Source organism: Epinephelus lanceolatus, chromosome 9, assembly GCF_041903045.1.
Source record: "Epinephelus lanceolatus isolate andai-2023 chromosome 9, ASM4190304v1, whole genome shotgun sequence".
Lineage (NCBI taxonomy): Eukaryota > Metazoa > Chordata > Actinopteri > Perciformes > Serranidae > Epinephelus > Epinephelus lanceolatus.
This window is the reverse complement of record NC_135742.1, coordinates 972,188-991,063: the sequence shown is the minus strand read 5'-3', so window position 1 is coordinate 991,063 and position 18,876 is coordinate 972,188. Positions and strand designations below refer to the sequence as shown.

General features: G+C 46.7%; 1 protein-coding gene across 4 annotated transcripts in view; it reads right to left on the bottom strand.

Moving 5' to 3' along the window:
* The window catches only part of dok2 (docking protein 2), a 64,897-nt gene extending 48,038 nt beyond the window's left edge, over positions 1-16,859 (bottom strand). For 2 of the 4 annotated variants that reach the window (XR_013492101.1, XM_033618587.2), the window contains exons 1-4: positions 16,118-16,859; positions 13,477-13,614; positions 12,972-13,139; positions 6,157-6,265 (exon numbers count right to left, since the gene is read on the bottom strand). Coding sequence is in view for 3 of the 4 variants with exons in the window: in XM_033618587.2 (XP_033474478.1) it covers positions 6,157-6,265; positions 12,972-13,139; positions 13,477-13,614; positions 16,118-16,177 (475 nt within the window). In the remaining variant the exon portion in view is untranslated. The remainder of the gene's footprint in view (positions 1-6,156; positions 6,266-12,971; positions 13,140-13,476; positions 13,615-16,117) is intronic. The other 2 variants (XM_033618589.2, XM_033618588.2) reach the window with 1 other exon arrangement.
* Between the last annotated feature and the right edge of the window lie 2,017 nt (positions 16,860-18,876).

Genomic DNA, 18,876 nt, shown 5'->3' with positions numbered 1-18,876 from the left:
ACAATATGGTGCTGGTTATGGTCGCTTAGCAACCTCAGACACAACCTGCCGCCGTGCTCTAGAAAGCTGGCACAGAAGTAGCACCTGGTGCCAATTAAAGACCCGGCATGTGTGCGGCCCCGAAGAGTTCAGTTTGTTTAAAAGGACTACATGTGAAAACATCCAGGGTGTCTCTGTCCACACTGTATATAATATATAATACATATAGCTTATTGTTTTCACTGTGACGTGTCTCTGCAGTGAGGTCACCAGGCTCCTCACTTTCAGATGACCTTAAACTTTGAGGAGACGCTGAGTGTCTCTGAGCTGTGACTGTGTCATGTGTCCTGAGTTCCACATCTGGAGACGTGCAGAGTCTTCTGTGGACCAAACTGCTCCTCGTCTCGTCCTGCGTCCTTCTCAGCGTTACAGGCCCATGAGGTTTCGTCTGTTTCTTCAAGCGTCCCAGGTCAACATCATGTGATCAGAGGGTTTAATATGCTGAGTCACCGCTCTGAGTCCGCTCAGAGGGCTGAACAGGACCAAGTGTGGAAACAGCCTCATATTGTGTTGCAGTTTGTTTAATGGCCACCAGGTGTCCTCAGCCTGCAGGCTCACTAAAGGACAACCAATCACATCTGCTGAAAGACTGAGTCACACCTGACAACAGGGTCGACTGCACCTCCTCACTGAGGTCAGCGTTTGTGTCTCTTCATCACTCCTCATCCAGGACTCTGAATATGAGTCATGATATGAACTGAGAACGTGAATCTCCTTCTTCCTCTTCGTCCTCTATGACGGCAGCAGTTGACATGTTGTCAGATGTGTGACATGGAGGAAACCACACACACAGACGGGGGTGTGTGTTGCAGGTGTGTGTGTGTGTGAGGATGTGGGGAACGGTAGCAGCGTCAGTAGCTGCACATCACGACCTCAATTAAACACTAAATGTTACAACTGTCTGTGGTGCTATTTTTATCTACGTGTGGATTCACTCGTCAGCGCCGGGACTCGATCTCTTCTTTGTGTTTTTGCTCTAAGATGTTGCTGCTTTAATTATTTTACTTGATTCTCTTTCTTTTCTACAGTTTGCTCTCTGCACGACATGTTCATGTGCTCATGTCCAGAGACAAGACAAGTTTTATTTTATTGTTTATATCACTGTCTTTATTTATGACGCTTTTATTGGGTCAAATATATTTTGAATTCAGTTTGAGTCAGTGACGGAGCCAGAGAGCCGACTGAACGAGGCTGAGACAGAGACATGCATTAAGAAGGAAGAAGAAGAGCAACAGGCCGACGGCGGCGCTCGTCTGTGTGCGACGTCACGGAGCTCTTAGAGTCGAACTTCTGCTGCTTCTATTGGCTTCCTTCGCTCTTCTGTGTCACCACAGGGCAACAGTCAGAGCGAACATGTGACCAGACATGTGACTGCGCGACCTTGTTACAGCTGAGAGACGCAGTTATAGTTTGAAGTGTTCCTGTCTGTGTGCACATGGCAAAGTTATCTTGTCTTATGTCATGTCACTGGAGGACGTGTTCACATGTCACTGGAGGACGTGTTCACTACACACTGATTACTGCAGGATACAGAAACTGTAGACTGATCACACAGGAAGGTTAGGGTGAGGAGGTGATGGGGTGGTTGCCTGGCAACAATAAAAAGGTGCAGCAAGTGTTTTGTTTTTTCTTACTAGTGGCATTCAGTTCCAAAAAGGCAGCACAGAGCTCCTCGTGTTTTTCAACCTGCAGAACACTGTCTGTGTGATGGTGGCCTCACACTGTCTCCACTGTGTCTGTGACTATAAGACTTGTTTTAAAAGACAGGAAGTGGATTTTTAAGTCTGAAATCTGAACAGATGTTGTTAAAGATGTGATAAAGAATCAGCTGATATAAAAACATCCAGACAGAATCAATCACAGGAACTGAGACACTAAAATAACAAAGTCAGTTTCAGGTCTGATGTTAAACTGAGTCACTGAAATCTGTTGGTGACAAATAAAGAACAGACACACTGTGGTTCACCTCACAACATCACACACACCAAATATACACTCACACAGAGTCCGTCAGAGCTGCAGCACAGACACACACCAGTGACACCAGTGACACCAGCACAAACACACACCAGTGACACCAGTTCAGGATCAACAGAAACACTGAGACACTTTTGTAATCCAGAAGTTAAATAAATGAACTTCAGGAGACGTGACGATGTGATTAAAGTATCGACAAGTGCTTCATCCAACACTGTCTCATATTATCTGAGTTTACAAAAATGTGATGGAAGGAAAACTTTGTATGTGAAATCCAAATGGGAAGATGACATCACGTCCTCACTGTGACCTCGTCACATGTCCACGTTTGGTCATGGACTTTCCACGTCCACATATGACGTCCAAGGTACCCTGGGTGTGTTGGTTGTTGACGTTCTGGGACGCCGTGTCAACTTCAGCCTGTTACATGCATTGTCTGTTTTCAAAATACACTTCTGTTTTCACAGGAAATGTACAGTTTGCATACAGTCTCTTTCAAAATAAAAGCTCTACGTCAGTACAACACCGCCAACTGATGTTTTTTTTTCTTCAACAACACACACACGTGGTTACGTTTAGGCAAAACGAACAGGGTTTGGCTTTACAGTCTTACAGGGCACCATTCTCTCGGGTGAGAGACGGTGTTTGTCAGACCCATCCATCAACATTCCCTCCCCTTATCCCACCATGTGTCCCCCTGATACAGCTGGGTGCCATCACACTACAACAGCAACTGGCTGTGTATCATGCCGTCGTTAAAGGGCGGCTTTTTTCTTTGGTTTCTGACGCCAAATGCCACAAGTCACTGCCGAAGTGCCGGATTTTGACGACTTAAGAGTGAGACCGGGCTCGGGAAGCAAAACTGAATATTAATCCGTCGGGAGATGAATGGCGTTCTATTTGTAACACGCAGCAAACTTCAACCAGCTCTGAAAGATGGAGAGAATATAATTTGATTTTTCTTTAACAATCAGGTGAACGACAACACTGCTGAGACTCTGTGGGCAGGCGAACACCGATCACTCACACGCTCTGGTCGTGATTAAAACTCCAAACATTCTGGGATTGTTCTGATTCTGGAGAGTTTTAGGTCACAAGGTCACAGTGCACCCACGGATTGTGAGCCTGGGATCAATATGAGGACGTTACTCATAAGAAGGACATTGAGAACAAACAGGCATACAAAAAGAGCCTTACTGGGAACTGGCTGAAACCTGACCATTAAACTCCGGGACAGAGGACAGACACTGTACAGGAACTATATTCCACAGACACACTGACATTTCACCTGAGGACTGGAGCGAGGACACGTGTGCAACGCCGGGAGAAACTGACTGTCAGAGACATGAGGTGAGTCAGCTGGTCTGAAGACAGGTGTCAGCAAGTTGGAACAATGTTTTGGTGATTAAATAACTGAAACATTCATGAATATAAAGTCTGAAATAAAAAGAGAGACTGAGACAGTGAACTGACCTCAGAGCAGCTCAAACCACAGACATGCTCGGCATGAGATGATCTTCAACTTCCTGTTAAAAAACAGGAAGTTGGTCTGACGACGATAAAAAACTGAAATCGTCCTGCTGCCACCGGTCACTGCACACACACACACACACACACACACACACACACACCGCAGCAGGAACTCACACACTCACACATAAGTTTCCACTACACGACAACAACACACATCAGTGTGTAGAAACACACAGTGTGCTGCACTTTAAGCTTCGTCTCCAGCAGCAGCTTCACTTCACATCAGTTCAGTCTCACACTTTCTGTCTCCACAGTGTAAAGTTGTGGATGGTCCCAACAGAAGCGTTCCTTAGCGTCCCCATGTTTGGTCCCCCCTCTGTTGGGGTACCTAGCACACAGATCTGGTACTAAAAGGTGGAGCTAGAAACCCTGCAGTCTGATTGGTCAGTAGAGGACGCTCACTCTGGCCTCATGTTGACCCACGTCTCCTCCTGCTGATGTACCAGACTCAAACTCACACATCACCAACACTGCTGCCAGCCTAACTACCCACACACAACCTCTCAGAGTTAAGCAGCAGGGCCACTGCACACATGGCGAACTCAACAGGACATGACATCACACACCTGCTCCACCACCACCTCACCCCACTGCCCTCTGGGTGCAGCTACAGGTACTGAGGTGCAGGAGGACTCACTGTGGCCAACACGCTGTGTGCGACTGACTTTTGTCTCCAACGTTCTGAAACGGTTTCATCTCGTCAACAATCTTTGGTCTGAACTGGACTTTAAATTTCACTGAGACAACACTGACCATCGCTTTAGTTTTTATATGACAGTGTGTGTGACTGTGTGTGTCTGTGTGTGTGTGTGTGTGTGTGTGTGTGACTGTGTGTGTGTGTGTGTGTGTGTGTGTGTGACTGTGTGTGACTGTGTGTGTGTGTGTGTGTGTGTCTGTGTGTGTGTGTGTCTGCGTGTGTCTGCGTGTGTGTGTGTGTGTCTGTGTGTGTGTGTGTGTGTCTGTGTGTGTGTCTGTGTGTGTCTGCGTGTGTCTGTGTGTGTCTGTGTGTGTGTGTGTGTGTGTGTGTGTGTGTGTGTTGCAGCACACTTGCAGCTATATTTAGCGCTGATGGGAAAGAGACCGAGGGAGAAAGAGGAAGTGAGGGTTTGGTTGAAGGTGCGACAGGAAGTCTAAAAAACACGACGACTTGAGGAGGACAGAAGTTTTTCACCACAACAACTTTGAAGAGTTTCGTCTCTGCTGCTCATTAATGTGTTCACATCAAACATCACTCAGTCATTCAGAGAGGTGTAATGAACAGACAGACAGACGAGTTCAGACTGACGTCACACACACACACGTCAATGAGACACATCTGATATGATCGAGACACGTTTACTCAGCGACACATCACAGCTACTTGAAACCTCACAGAGCTGATGATCAGCTGATTCATTGATCATGTACGACTTCACGATGAGGTCAAAGACTTTTCACATTCCTCATGTGCAGATCAATAAATATGATCTCCTCTCTGTGCTGACTGACGCTCTCTCTGCTGAGTCGACACACATGAAGTTTCCGTTTCCGTCCTCCTTTGTGTCTCATGTTTGGGGACGTGACGTCTTTATAACAACGACAAATTCATCCCAGTTAATTGACAAAGTGCTGAACTTTAATCACTCAGATCAACTCTGTTCTGTTCTCTGACGAGTGAATAATATTTACTGATCATGAGTGTTTTCAGCTGATCAGTGTGGCTGGCGTACAGCAGGCTGCTGGGCTGATGTGATCGTTTCTTCTTCACTGTGTGAGACTCTGCATGAGACGAGCTGAAGCGTCTTCACGCTGCTCTTCATCATCGAACAAGCTGGAAACACCTTCCATCAGGAATAACACAGAAACATAAAATGCAGAGTTCCTCACTGAAACAATACGAGACAGGATTCCTGAGCACAGAGCTGTTGGAGTGAGGATGAAAGATGAAGGAGCCAGATGTTGGCAGGATTCATTCTGTCCTGATGTGACGGGGACACGTCCCTGCTGCCCATGAGCAAACCACACTCTTACATCTGAGTTAACTTGACTTGAAATGTTTTTATCTTCGTCCTGTGATCTGACGTTTCAGCAACACTGTGATTCACCTTCTTCTCTCTGTGACAATCAGCTGACCACACTCAGCTGATCTCTGTCTCACTAACCAACCTGTGATGATGTCACCGTGTCCTGTCACAGACATCACGCTTTATATCTGTCACTGAGGACACTTTAAATGTTGTGTGGATGTTTTACAGTCTGTCTGCTGATCTGAGCGCTCAGTGTTCAGTGACCTCTGCCTTTATGATCTTTATGATGATGTCACATTATTGTTCATTTATCATGTTGATCTGTTGGTGAACAACATCTATTGTCCGTCTGTCTGTCCTCAGTCCTGAGGGTTTTTCCCAGTTAAAGGTTTTTTGGGGAGATGTGGTAAAACTGTGATTATTGATTTGAGCTTTATCAATGAAACTGAACAGTCAGACTGTCACTGAACGCACCGACTGAGCAGCCTTCATGTTGTGACTGTTGTAACTCAAGACATCACAGCATGAAGCTGGTTCATCACAGAGAGGAGAGACAACAGAGACAGACAGGTTTTAGACAGGTGGAGACAGACAGGTGTACCTGTCTCTCTGCCGCTGTACAGTGAGTTGTCCTCCATCCCCTCCTCTTCCTCCACTCTGTGTCCTCTCTGCAGGCTGCCTCTCTTCACCCCGTGCTCTGTCCACTTCATCTGCACACACACACACACACACACACACACACACACACACATCAACACAGTATTCTACATCACCAGTCAGGAGCTCATTTTAACACTGAAACACTTCTCGTGTCTGTCAGACATGATCAGATCTATAAACTCTCCCTCTGTGAAGTTAAAATGAAGCTTGATCTGAATTAAACTGAATTCAGTTTCATTCAGTTCAGTTCGGTCTGATCTGATTTCACTTTATTGGCAGAAAAAAACATTTTACATTTAACCAAACTCTGATTTAACAAAGCGTTCCTCGGCCTGTGCAGTCCGGTCCGTGTGACGTCACAGGCCGATATCTTCAAATAACCTGAGAGGTTCAGACGTGATGTCACCATCCAAAGTTCCTCACTGAAGATGTGATCTGTCTGTGGCCTCCAGGACGACGTTCTGTTTTATCTCCATGGTAACAGGTATATGACGCATCAAAGCTCAGAGTGTGACGTCATGAGGAGGTCGTCCGTCCCGACTGTGTGCAACAACACAAACATCTCAGGAGCAGCTGAAGATAAAAAAGTGTGTGATTCAGAGCTGCACTTGTCTGATGTATTACAGTTTTTTTCAGTCGCTAACAAGCGTTTGTCCAACCAGTTGTCACATTTTCAAAACTATAAACACAATTAGCACAGCATCGGTCTTTTGTGGCCATACCATTCACACATTTCATGTCATTTTCACACAATATGCAGTCAGTGAACACATTTCCACAATGCTTACATTTTCTTAACAGACAAGCTATACCTCCCAACAAAATTATGGATTGTTTTTGTATTATTTACAAATGTTAACACACAACATCCCACAATAGCAAAAACAATATTCCAAACCTTAGATACAGTACAAAAACCTCTGCTTCTGCAATGATATCAGTTCAAAAACAATATATCTCAGCTGATAATAAACAAACAATTGAATAATTGACACTCAGCTGATTTATGTTGGGTAAACTGGGCCAACCACAGCTGATTCCAGTCTGGCTTGGACTCAGTGGCAGGGGTTAAAAGGAGGACTTTGAGGAGTGATGTTTTTGGAAACAGAAACAGAAAAAGACAAACACTGTAATGTCTGGACGAGGAAGAGTAACAGCAAGGGGCCCAGTGAGAGGTGCAGGTGCAGTGAGAGGTGCAGGTGCAGTGAGAGGTGCAGGTGCAGTGAGAGGAGCAGGTGCAGTGAGAGGTGCAGGTGCAGTGAGAGGAGCAGTGAGAGGTGCAGGTGCAGTGAGAGGAGCAGTGAGAGGAGCAGGTGCAGTGAGAGGTGCAGGTGCAGTGAGAGGTGCAGGTGCAGTGAGAGGAGCAGGTGCAGTGAGAGGTGCAGGTGCAGTGAGAGGAGCAGTGAGAGGAGCAGGTGCAGTGAGAGGTGCAGGTGCAGTGAGAGGTGCAGGTGCAGTGAGAGGTGCAGGTGCAGTGAGAGGAGCAGTGAGAGGAGCAGGTGCAGTGAGAGGTGCAGGTGCAGTGAGAGGTGCAGGTGCAGTGAGAGGAGCAGTGAGAGGTGCAGGTGCAGTGAGAGGAGCAGTGAGAGGTGCAGTGAGAGGAGCAGGTGCAGTGAGAGGAGCAGGTGCAGTGAGAGGAGCAGTGAGAGGTGCAGGTGCAGTGAGAGGAGCAGTGAGAGGAGCAGGGCCAGGGAGATGGCAAGGTAGAGGTGTAATGCGTGGTGGTGGCATTCCAAGGGCTGCAAGAACAGTAGTCAGTGATGAAATTCGTGCCACTGTCATTGACCATGTAATCAACCACGGTCTTTCACTAAGAGAGGCTGGTGAAAGAGTGCAGCCCAATTTGAGGCGGTCAACGGTTGCCTCCATTATACGCATCTTTCAACAAACCAACAGGTAAGTATTGCATTTTACATGGATTGTTTCTATTCTCACTTGACACGTCAATAAGGCCATACAGTAATGTATATGTTGATTTTTTTGTCCCTCTAAAGAATGCAACGTCTTCCTCCCTCTGGGGGAAGAGGAAAGCTCCTCAATAATGATCAAGAGCTTGCCATTGTAGAAATGGTTGTTGCAAATAATGCAATAAAACTGCATGAAATTCAAACTAGAATTGTGGAGGACCATGAGATATTTGACAATATCGATAGCATCAGCCTCACAACCATTACGCGGACATTGTCCAAACACGGAGTGCGGATGAAGCAGCTCTACACTGTTCCCTTTGAGAGGAACAGTGAGAGAGTCAAGGAGCTACGACGACAATATATCCAGGTATAGTACTGTGTATTCAATTCAATGTCCAGTTCTATAAGCTTTGCACTTTGCAAGTAGGTAACCTACACAGTAATAGGTTACAGTACAGTATGGTATACAGTAATGAGATTTACATGAACTTTGTTTCAGAGAGTTATGGAATTGGAGGCCAACCAGGCCCCTCATGAATTCATATACATAGATGAGGCAGGATTCAATCTGGCCAAAAGGCGTCGATGTGGACGAAATGTAATTGGAAAAAGGGCCACAGTTAATGTGCCAGGACAGAGAGGGGCAAACATTACCATGTGTGCAGCAATTGCAAATGCAGGATTACTCCTTCACAGATGTCAGGTTGGACCCTACAATACCGAGCGCCTCCTTGCCTTTCTCAGTGATCTCCACCAGCGCCTGGTTCCAGAGCAGGATGAGGAGGGTGAAAACATGAGGACCTTTGTAATCACCTGGGACAATGTGGCTTTCCATCATTCGCAAGCAATAACAACATGGTTTGAAGTCCACCCAAGACTGGTACGTCTCTTCCTTCCACCCTATTCACCTTTCCTCAACCCCATAGAGGAGTTCTTTTCTGCATGGAGGTGGAGGGTTTATGACCATCAGCCACATGACCAGATGTCCCTCCTTGAAGCCATGGATGCTGGCTGCAGGGACATCACAGTTGATGATTGCCAAGGGTGGATCCGACATACCAAGCGGTTTTATCCCAGGTGCATCGCCATGGATAATATCAGATGCAATGTTGATGAAAACATATGGCCTAACCCTGAAGATCGCAGAGATTAGATACAGTAATTTTGTGCTTTTTTTAGTTCCCCCCCTTTTTATCTGGGCTTTTTGCTGTTATTTTTTTGTTCAGAATGCTCTTGTGTGTTTCATGGATATTTTGTTCACTGTAAGCAATACTGTAAAACTTTTTCTGTTCTATCATATTGTAAACAGTATTTCTACTGTACCTCCTGTAGTAAACAGTAAAGGAAAAAAAACTGATTTGCTTTTTACTGGAATGCTTTTGAATGTGAACATTACATGTGGACATACAGTTCCCAACCAAGAAATTTAGTGTAAAAACGGTGGATTGCATGTTTTGCATGCAAATACCTGTAAAACTGAAACATAAAAGTCTATGCAGTTTTTGTCAACAATAGCCAGTATTTTGAAACCTGGTGTACTTTGATTGACTGCATGTACCTTGTGAAGTGAAAACAAGTGTTATTCTTTGACAGAATAATTTCATTTTGAGTCAGATTTCCAGTGTTTTGGTAAAGTTAGTGTGTGCAGAGAAAGATGTGTTCTATTTTGAAATGAAGAGTTAGTATATATTTAACAAAATGTTTTTTTGAGAAGAAAATTATCCATTTGGCCAATTGTGTTTTGTAGGTGTGAGTCTGTGTTAAGAGTTTAGAAAAAGTATCTGAAGTATGGGTAAGCGCTTGTTAGCGATGGACGTGTCCCTGCCCTCTGATTGGCTGTCTGTGTGCACTTCCTGTCACACAGAGACAGAGGGGAAGCTGTGAGTCAGGACGATCAGCTGTCCGTCACCTTGCTGCTTTTTATAACCACACAGACCCTGTTTCACTTTAAGACTGTTTCACACTGACTTTATCTTTCATCACATTCTCTGTTAAACTGGTGCTTTTATTTTGAAAAGATTCTGTGCGAAACATGATTATTAACCATAGTGATCAGATCAGCAGCTGGATCCATGTCGTTTCCATGACAACCAACACATTTACTTATCTACAATATCAAAAAAACAAAATCCAACTGGACGTTGAATCTCTCCTTTATTTGACTTAGTTATTATAAGAGGAAACTTTTTACACAAACTTCATGAACTAAATGTTTCAATCTGAGCAGATAGTGGTGCCCCAAACACTTCAGCTTTCATCCTGCTGCTCTTGTAAGCAAGACAAGACTTCACTAGAATAAATACAGAGGGTTTATCACAAGATGCAAACCACTGGTTAGCCTTAAAAATGGAAGGCCAGATTAGAGTTAGTCAAAAACCATCTAAAAAGCCTGTACAGTTGTGGAACAGCATACTATGGACAGATAAAACAAAGATCAACTACCAGAATGATGGGAAGACAAGAGAAGGAAGAAGGGAAGGAACTGCTCATGATCCAAAGCACACCACCTCATCAGTGAAGCATGGTGGAGGTACTGTTATGTCATGGCCATGTATGGCTGCCAGTGGAACTGGTTCTCTTGTATTTATTGATGATGTGACTGCTGACAAGAGCAGCAGGATGAAAGCTGAAGTGTTTGGGGCACCATTATCTGCTCAGATTCAACCAAATGCTTCAAAACTCATTGGACGATGCTTCACAGTGCAGTTGGACATTGACCTGAAGCATATTGCAAAAGCAACCAAAGACATTTTTAAGGCAAAGAAGTGGAATGTTGTGCAATGGCCAAGTCATATCATCTGACCTGAATCCAATTGAGCATGCGTTTCTCTTGCTGAAGCCAAAACTGAGGGCAAAACACCCAAAACACAAGCAGGAAGTGCAGACGGCTGCAGTAAAGGGCTGGCAGAGCATCACCAGGGAAGAAACCCAGCATCTGATGATGCCTATGTGTCCAACACTTCAGGCAGTCATTGACTGTAAAGGATTTGCAACCAAGTATTAAAACTGACTGTTTAATTGATGATTATGTTAGTTTGTCCAAATACTTATGAGCCCTTAAAGTCGGGGGACTGTGTGAAGAAATGGTTGTAATTCCTACACAGTTCATACTACATTTTTGAAAAAAGCCTTAAATGAAAGCTGAGAGTCTGCACTTTAAGCAGGTATTCATTGTTTCATTTAAAACCCATTGTGGTGGTGTACAGAGCCAAAATGACGACAACTGTATCATTGTCCAAATAATTATGGACCTGACTGTATTCACACAGCACAGTGAAGGTTAATGCAGTGCACTACTGACGCATTCAAACAGTCCAAAAGTTGTGACAAACAAACTTATTTTTCTGTCTCTAATCACGACAGTCAGCTGTCCACCACCTAGAATTAAATAATGAGCAGACAAAGTCAAACTTTGTCTTCACATCAGAAAAGATGTTTCAGTTCAGCAGTATTCAGGAGCGTCAGTTCTCACCGCTCATGTTGTTACTGTCAGTATTTATAGCATCACCGCTGCGACCTGTCCACCACACCACAGTGTGACACACATCAGCCCAGTGAACTGTGGTCAGCCTCTCGTTCACCTTTGACAGAAGATCATTTCACACTTTGACGCCCTGGCCTCACACCTCCGCTGACACTGCTCACAGCGTTTGTTACGCTGCGGTGAATCTGAACTGACCTTTAAAAACACAAAGTCACACAATAACTCAGACTAACTGACAGAGGCAGCGGTCGACCAGAAGCTCCTGAGCTCACTGATGTTAAATCACTGTTTTTCTAAATGGAGTCTGGCTCTGAAGAGAGAAGAGATACGTTTCAATTCATCAAGAGTTTTCTCTGGTTTTGGATTCTCCGTTCACCCTGGAGGACTGAGAGAAAAACTTCCCAAATTCAACGTAATATACGACGAGTAACTCATATACAAATGATCATTTCTTCAAAAATGAAGACAAAATATCTCGGATACAACCACAGCCATCTTGTGCTGGTGGCGTCAAGTTCCCACCCATGCACCTGTCTGACCAGTCGTGAGTGGTGCGGTTGATGATGAGCACATTGACTGGTCACAAAGCTGAGTCATGGCGCCAAACGCCCTCTTGTAGCATTAAATAACTTAATAAAACCAAACTTATCAGAAAAACGAACACATGAACAAACATCAGCGTAACAGGAACGACATGAAGTGACAGAAACCATCTTTTGGGAAAAATGTATTTGACATGAGCTTTGGTTTTTTAGTTTGGCCATGTCCCATCTGTCCCATCCTGCAGCCAGCCACCAGGGTGCGATCTAGATGATTGGGTTCACCTTTTGGGAGTCCTTCAATGGGATTTGATGACGTAGCCTCTTTTGAGAGGCACCAAGTGTCTTCCTGGACCTCGTCATCAAGGCCCTGGACCCCCACTGGCATGGACTCTTATACCTCCCACAAACTGTTGGTGCTTCTGAAAGTCAAGGAAGGATCCTCATCGTATCCCCTTGAAGGACTGTTCCAGTGTCAAGGATCCTTTGAATTCTACCAGAGCAGAGCAGAGTCCTTCCTCTTGAGAATTTTCAAGGATGCATGTGTTTATCCTCAGCTGGTACGAAGTACCCACAATTCTTTGTGCACATTTTGCCAGAATTAAGGGTGGGTCTCCTCAGTGACGCACACCTGGGCACTCGTTAGGCTGTTCCAAAGTGTGTGCACCAAATTCAAGGAGTCTTGCCGAGCCTCTGTAGGATCCGACTTGGAAGGACCCGTCCTACCACAGAAGGATCCTTGACTTTGAGAAGCACTAAAAGTCTATTGGTTAGAGTAAGGGTATGTGTGTGTGTGTGTGTGTGTGTGTGTGTGTGTACCTACAGGGAAGGCGATCTCACACAGTTTGTGTGTCCAGTCGTCCAGTTGCAGTCGGTCTGCGGCAAACACGTAGATTTTCTCTGTGGTCTCGATCAGGAAGGGTCCCGTGTCTCTGGGACATCCGTCCATCTCCACCTCAGACACCCGGATACAGTCCGCCAGACGGATCACCTGGGTGACACACATACACACACACACACACACACACAGGCTCTTATCACCTAGGTAACAGGGTGTGTTATCGCTACGGCAACAGAACAGAGGAGATCATTACAACATTAAACAAAACCGAACGTCTGGTGTTCTTGAGCAGGAAGTAGAGAATAGTAGAGTCCAGTAGAACATAGTTTCAGACTTAACAGTAGAACAGAAAACACTTCAGAGTAGAAACAGACGGAGTTAAATAGAACACAGCAGAGTACATTAGACTGAGTACAATAGAGTAGAGTAGCACAGAGTAGAACACAGTCCAGCTGAGTCCAGTAGAGTCCAGTAGAGTCCACTGTACCTTCTTGTGCTCCTGCTGTTTGCGTAGACTCTTGTCGTTCTTCTCCACACTGCCTCCATCTTTACACTCAAAGAACTCCAGTCTGGAAATCGAACAGGAACTCTCTCTGTACAGGACGCACCACACACGCTTCCACTTCTACACACACACACACACACACACAGAGTGATGTCAATGTTACTGTTGCCTCTGAAGCTGCTCGTACAGTGATGCTGTCTTCAGATGAAACACTGAGGGCCGAATTCACAAAAGGATTGCGTGGCTTTTGCAGCTGCTAAACTGGTAAAAATGGAGCAAACAGATAGCGTCTAATTCACAAAGCACGCGCAGAGGGTGAAATGCTCCACTAACTGCGCTGCCAAGCAGATTGTGTCTCGGTGCTCCCTTTCTATGCAAATGAGCCTGATTGATAACCAACGTCTAATTCACTAACACCAGCGCTAACAGCCACACGCAGTTTGAGTGAAGTAAATAACGTCTTTAGAAAGCTGGTGCAAACTGGGCGCTCCTCTGTGGAAGCCTCTCGCCCAGACTTTCCAGTGATCGTGGCAGCAGTGATCGTCTGTTAAATCAGTCTGTAAATAATATTTTGACATTATTATTATAATCATTATTACTTTAATGGCATCCGAAGATATTGATGCGTTGAACAGGTGACAGTCTGCGGTCGTTCTCAAAACGCACTTCTGTCACGCACTTCAAAAGCAACTTTCAATAATTTATTTTATGAAACGAGGGAAACAAACGTGAACAAAAACGGTTCCATAATTCATATTAAATTCAAAAGATAACGACAAAACAGCTACAAGTGAGAGGGAATAGTGATAAAGTGGTCAAACTTGGTCAAATCCACAGCCTCAACCCATCCGACACTGTTAGACTGACTCACCAGCAGACATCACTACATGAGGGTTTACAGTATTCAGTACTTTGCCAAACAAAGTCTAATTAATACCAGCGCTAATAGCCACATGCAGTTAAGTGAAAGAAATAACTTTGCCATGTGGCTAATTGCAATCAGGGGCAAATCAGGGGCAAACTGCACTCAGCTGCCAAACTTTGTGGGCGTGTTTGCGCTGGTATATCATTAGCGCAATATCCTTTGTGAATAGGACGTTAAGACGGAGCAAACTGCGGGTGCAAGTGAAGTGCAATTCAAGGTGCTATCAGCGGCCGCAATTCATTCTTTGTGAATTCGGCCCTGAGTGTCGGAGCACACTCTGGCAAAGAAAAAAAACCTGGCCGGTTCATAAATTCAGAGCGCTGTCTAAATGTACTGTTTGGTTATTCAGAGCACCACCCTCTCAGAGCAGCAGAGTGCCGAGCACAGTAAATGTGTGATTGACAGTTCATGATCTATAGAAATAGAGACTGCTGTTTCTTTAAAGAAAAAACAGCACTCTCATTTTAGTGTAGAGTCTGTTTGGGTTTACTACATACGTGATTGGATTGGTGTGTAAGTGAGAGCAGCTCCGTGTTAGCTCTGTGTTAGCTCAATGATAGCACTGTGTTAGCTCAGTGATAGCTCTGTGTTAGCTCTGCGTTAACTAGCCTAAATGTTAGCTCTGTATTAGCTCTGTAGTTATTTTATTGTTAACTGGTAATTATGTGAAGGTGCATCACAGGCGATGTTGCAGAGTAACACAAAAGTAATGTAACGAGTATTGTAATCAAGTACTTTCTACAGGAAGTGAATAAGAAAATTTGCCTAATGCATTGCTTTAAAAAAGTAATGTGTGTAATCCATTACTTTTTTGAGTAATGACCCTAACCCTTACTCAGTGTTAGCTCTGTGCCAATGCTATGTAAGCTCAGTGTTAGCACAGTGTTAACTCAGTGTTAGCACTGTGTTAGCTCAGTGTTAGAGTTACATGTTAGCTCAGTTTTAGCACTGTGTTAGCTCAGTGTTAGAGTTACATGTTAGCTCAGTTTTAGCACTGTGTTAGCTCAGTGTTAGAGTTATGTGTTAGCTCAGTGTTAGAGTTACGTGTTAGCTCAGTGTTAGCACTGTGTTAGCTCAGTGTTAGAGTTACGTGTTAGCTCAGTGTTAGCACTGTGTTAGCTCAGGGTTAGCACTGTGTTAGCTCAGTGTTAGAGTTACATGTTAGCTCAGTGTTAGAGTTACGTGTTAGCTCAGTGTTAGCACTGTGTTAGCTCAGGGTTAGCACTGTGTTAGCTCAGTGTTAGCACTGTGTTAGCTCAGTGTTAGAGTTACGTGTTAGCTCAGTGTTAGCACTGTGTTAGCTCAGGGTTAGCACTGTGTTAGCTCAGTGTTAGAGTTACATGTTAGCTCAGTGTTAGAGTTACGTGTTAGCTCAGTGTTAGAGTTATGTGTTAGCTCAGTGTTAGAGTTACGTGTTAGCTCAGTGTTAGCACTGTGTTAGCTCAGTGTTAGAGTTACGTGTTAGCTCAGTGTTAGAGTTACATGTTAGCTCAGTGTTAGAGTTACGTGTTAGCTCATGGTTAGCACTGTGTTAGCTCAGTGTTAGAGTTACGTGTTAGCTCAGTGTTAGAGTTACGTGTTAGCTCAGTGTTAGAGTTACATGTTAGCTCAGTGTTAGAGTTACATGTTAGCTCAGTGTTAGAGTTACATGTTAGCTCATGGTTAGCACTGTGTTAGCTCAGTGTTAGAGTTACGTACCTTTCCAAACCTCTGCTGCTGCAGGTACAGCATCCCCTTCTTCCTGATGTCCTCCTCCATGATGATGCTGCACCTCCTCCTCTCCTCCTCACCTCTTTGTTCTTCTCCTCTTTCTGCTCCACTTTCCTCTCCTCCTCCTCCTCCTCCTCCTCCTCCTGTCTTCTGCTGTCTTGTCTCTGTCTCCTCACCTCCTCTCTAACTTTTTGCTTCCTCTTCTGCTTTGTCTCTCTTCTGCGTCTCAGTTTCTTTTCTTCTTCTTATTTCTACTTTTTTCTTGAATCCTCTTCCTCTTTTCTCCCTCCTCCTCCTCCTCCTCCTCCTTTCTTCTTGTTGTGGCGTCACTCCTCTTTACCTCCTTCTTTTTCCTCTGCGTTGTTTTTGACTCTTTTCGTTGCACCTCTTTTTGTTGACCCTCTCCTTTACGTTCTCCTTTTATTTCTCCTTCTTTCTTGTCTTCTGTCTTGGTTTACTGTCTGGTTCCTCCTCCTCCTGTGTGTGTCTGTGGTATCAGTGTGAAGCAGAGAGACGTTGAGTGTGTCATCTGTGTTTCCTGCCTTCACTCTGTTGCAACATGTAATGCAGAACTAAGCATGTGAACGTGAACCTCCTCCGTCACCACCGCTCCTCCTTCCTCCATCTCACACTTTGACACTTTTATTTAAATCCAACCTTCTGTCCACTCTGTGGTGACTTTACTCTGTCTTTATTCTTCTACTTTGTTTCTCCTCACCACCTGCTCCTCCATGAGCTGATACCATAGACTGATACATGCAAACATCACCTGGTGTCACATGCACGCCTCCTGGTGGCTGATTGTGTTCATCGCAGTAACCTTCACTTTAATATTTTTGACATTTCTAAGAACGTCTCATCAACATGGTTCTGATGTCTCTGAAACACTGACACTCACATCAGATCCTGATGAACGAATGACTGAAGTGTAAAATCTTCACTGATGAAAACTTTATAATTAGTTGAGAACAAAATGACGCAACAACCAAAATCATCGACCCACTGAGGGCTGGATTCAAAATCAAAGTCAAACATTGAACTCACAGGCTGATCCTGTATGACCTCCTGACAACGTCTGAGCTCCTGATGAGTCGGAGGATGGTGTCCTGGGGGATCTCCTCCCAGACCTGGATCAGGACATCAGTGAGCTCCAGGACAGTCTGTGGTGGACGCACTGACACATAACGTCCCATAGGTGCTCAGCTGGATTTAGGTCAGGGGAACAAGCGGGCCAGTCAATGACATCACTGCCTTCATCATCCAGGAACTGTCTACACTCTGGACACAGGTCCTGCACCAGGAGGAACCCAGGGCCCTCTGCACCAGGAGGAACCCAGGGCCCTCTGCACCGGGAGGAACCCAGGGCCCACTGCACCGGGAGGAACCCAGGGCCCTTTGCACCGGGAGGAACCCAGGGCCCACTGCACCGGGAGGAACCCAGGGCCCACTGCACCGGGAGGAACCCAGGGCCCTCTGCACCGGGAGGAACCCAGGGCCCTTTGCACCGGGAGGAACCCAGGGCCCACTGCACCGGGAGGAACCCAGGGCCCACTGCACCGGGAGGAACCCAGGGCCCTTTGCACCGGGAGGAACCCAGGGCCCACTGCACCGGGAGGAACCCAGGGCCCTCTGCACCGGGAGGAACCCAGGGCCCTCTGCACCGGGAGGAACCCAGGGCCCGCTGCACCAGGAGGAACCCAGGGACCGCTGCACCAGGAGGAACCCAGGGCCCGCTGCACCAGGAGGAACACAGGGCCCACTGCACCAGGAGGAACCCAGGGCCCGCTGCATCAGGAGGAACTCAGGGCCCGCTGTACCAGGAGGAACCCAGGGCCCTCTGCACCAGGAGGAACCCAGAGCCCTCTGCACCAGGAGGAACCCAGGGCTCTCTGCACCAGGAGGAACCCAGGGCCCACTGCACCAGGAGGAACACAGGGCCCGCTGCACCAGGAGGAACACAGGGCCCGCTGCACCAGGAGGAACCCAGGGCCCGCTGCACCAGGAGGAACTCAGGGCCCGCTGCACCAGGAGGAACCCAGGGCCCTCTGCACCAGGAGGAACCCAGGGCCCTCTGCACCAGGAGGAACACAGGGCCCGCTGCACCAGGAGGAACCCAGGGCCCGCTGCACCAGGAGGAACCCAGGGCCCTCTGCACCAGGAGGAACCCAGGGCCCGCTGCACCAGGAGGAACTCAGGGCCCGCTGCACCAGGAGGAACCCAGGGCCCACTGCACCAGGAGGAACCCAGGGCCCGCTGCACCAGGAGGAACCCAGGGCCCACTGCACCAGGAGGAACCCAGGGCCCTCTGCACCAGGAGGAACCCAGGGCCCGCTGCACCAGGAGGAACTCAGGGCCCGCTGCACCAGGAGGAACACAGGGCCCTCTGCACCAGGAGGAACCCAGGGCCCGCTGCACCAGGAGGAACCCAGGGCCCTCTGCACCAGGAGGAACCCAGAGCCCTCTGCACCAGGAGGAACCCAGGGCCCTCTGCACCAGGAGGAACCCAGGGCCCGCTGCACCAGGAGGAACCCAGGGCCCGCTGCACCAGGAGGAACACAGGGCCCGCTGCACCAGGAGGAACCCAGGGCCCGCTGCACCAGGAGGAACTCAGGGCCCGCTGCACCAGGAGGAACCCAGGGCCCTCTGCACCAGGAGGAACCCAGGGCCCTCTGCACCAGGAGGAACCCAGGACCCACTGCACCAGGAGGAACTCAGAGCCCGCTGCACCAGGAGGAACTCAGGGCCCT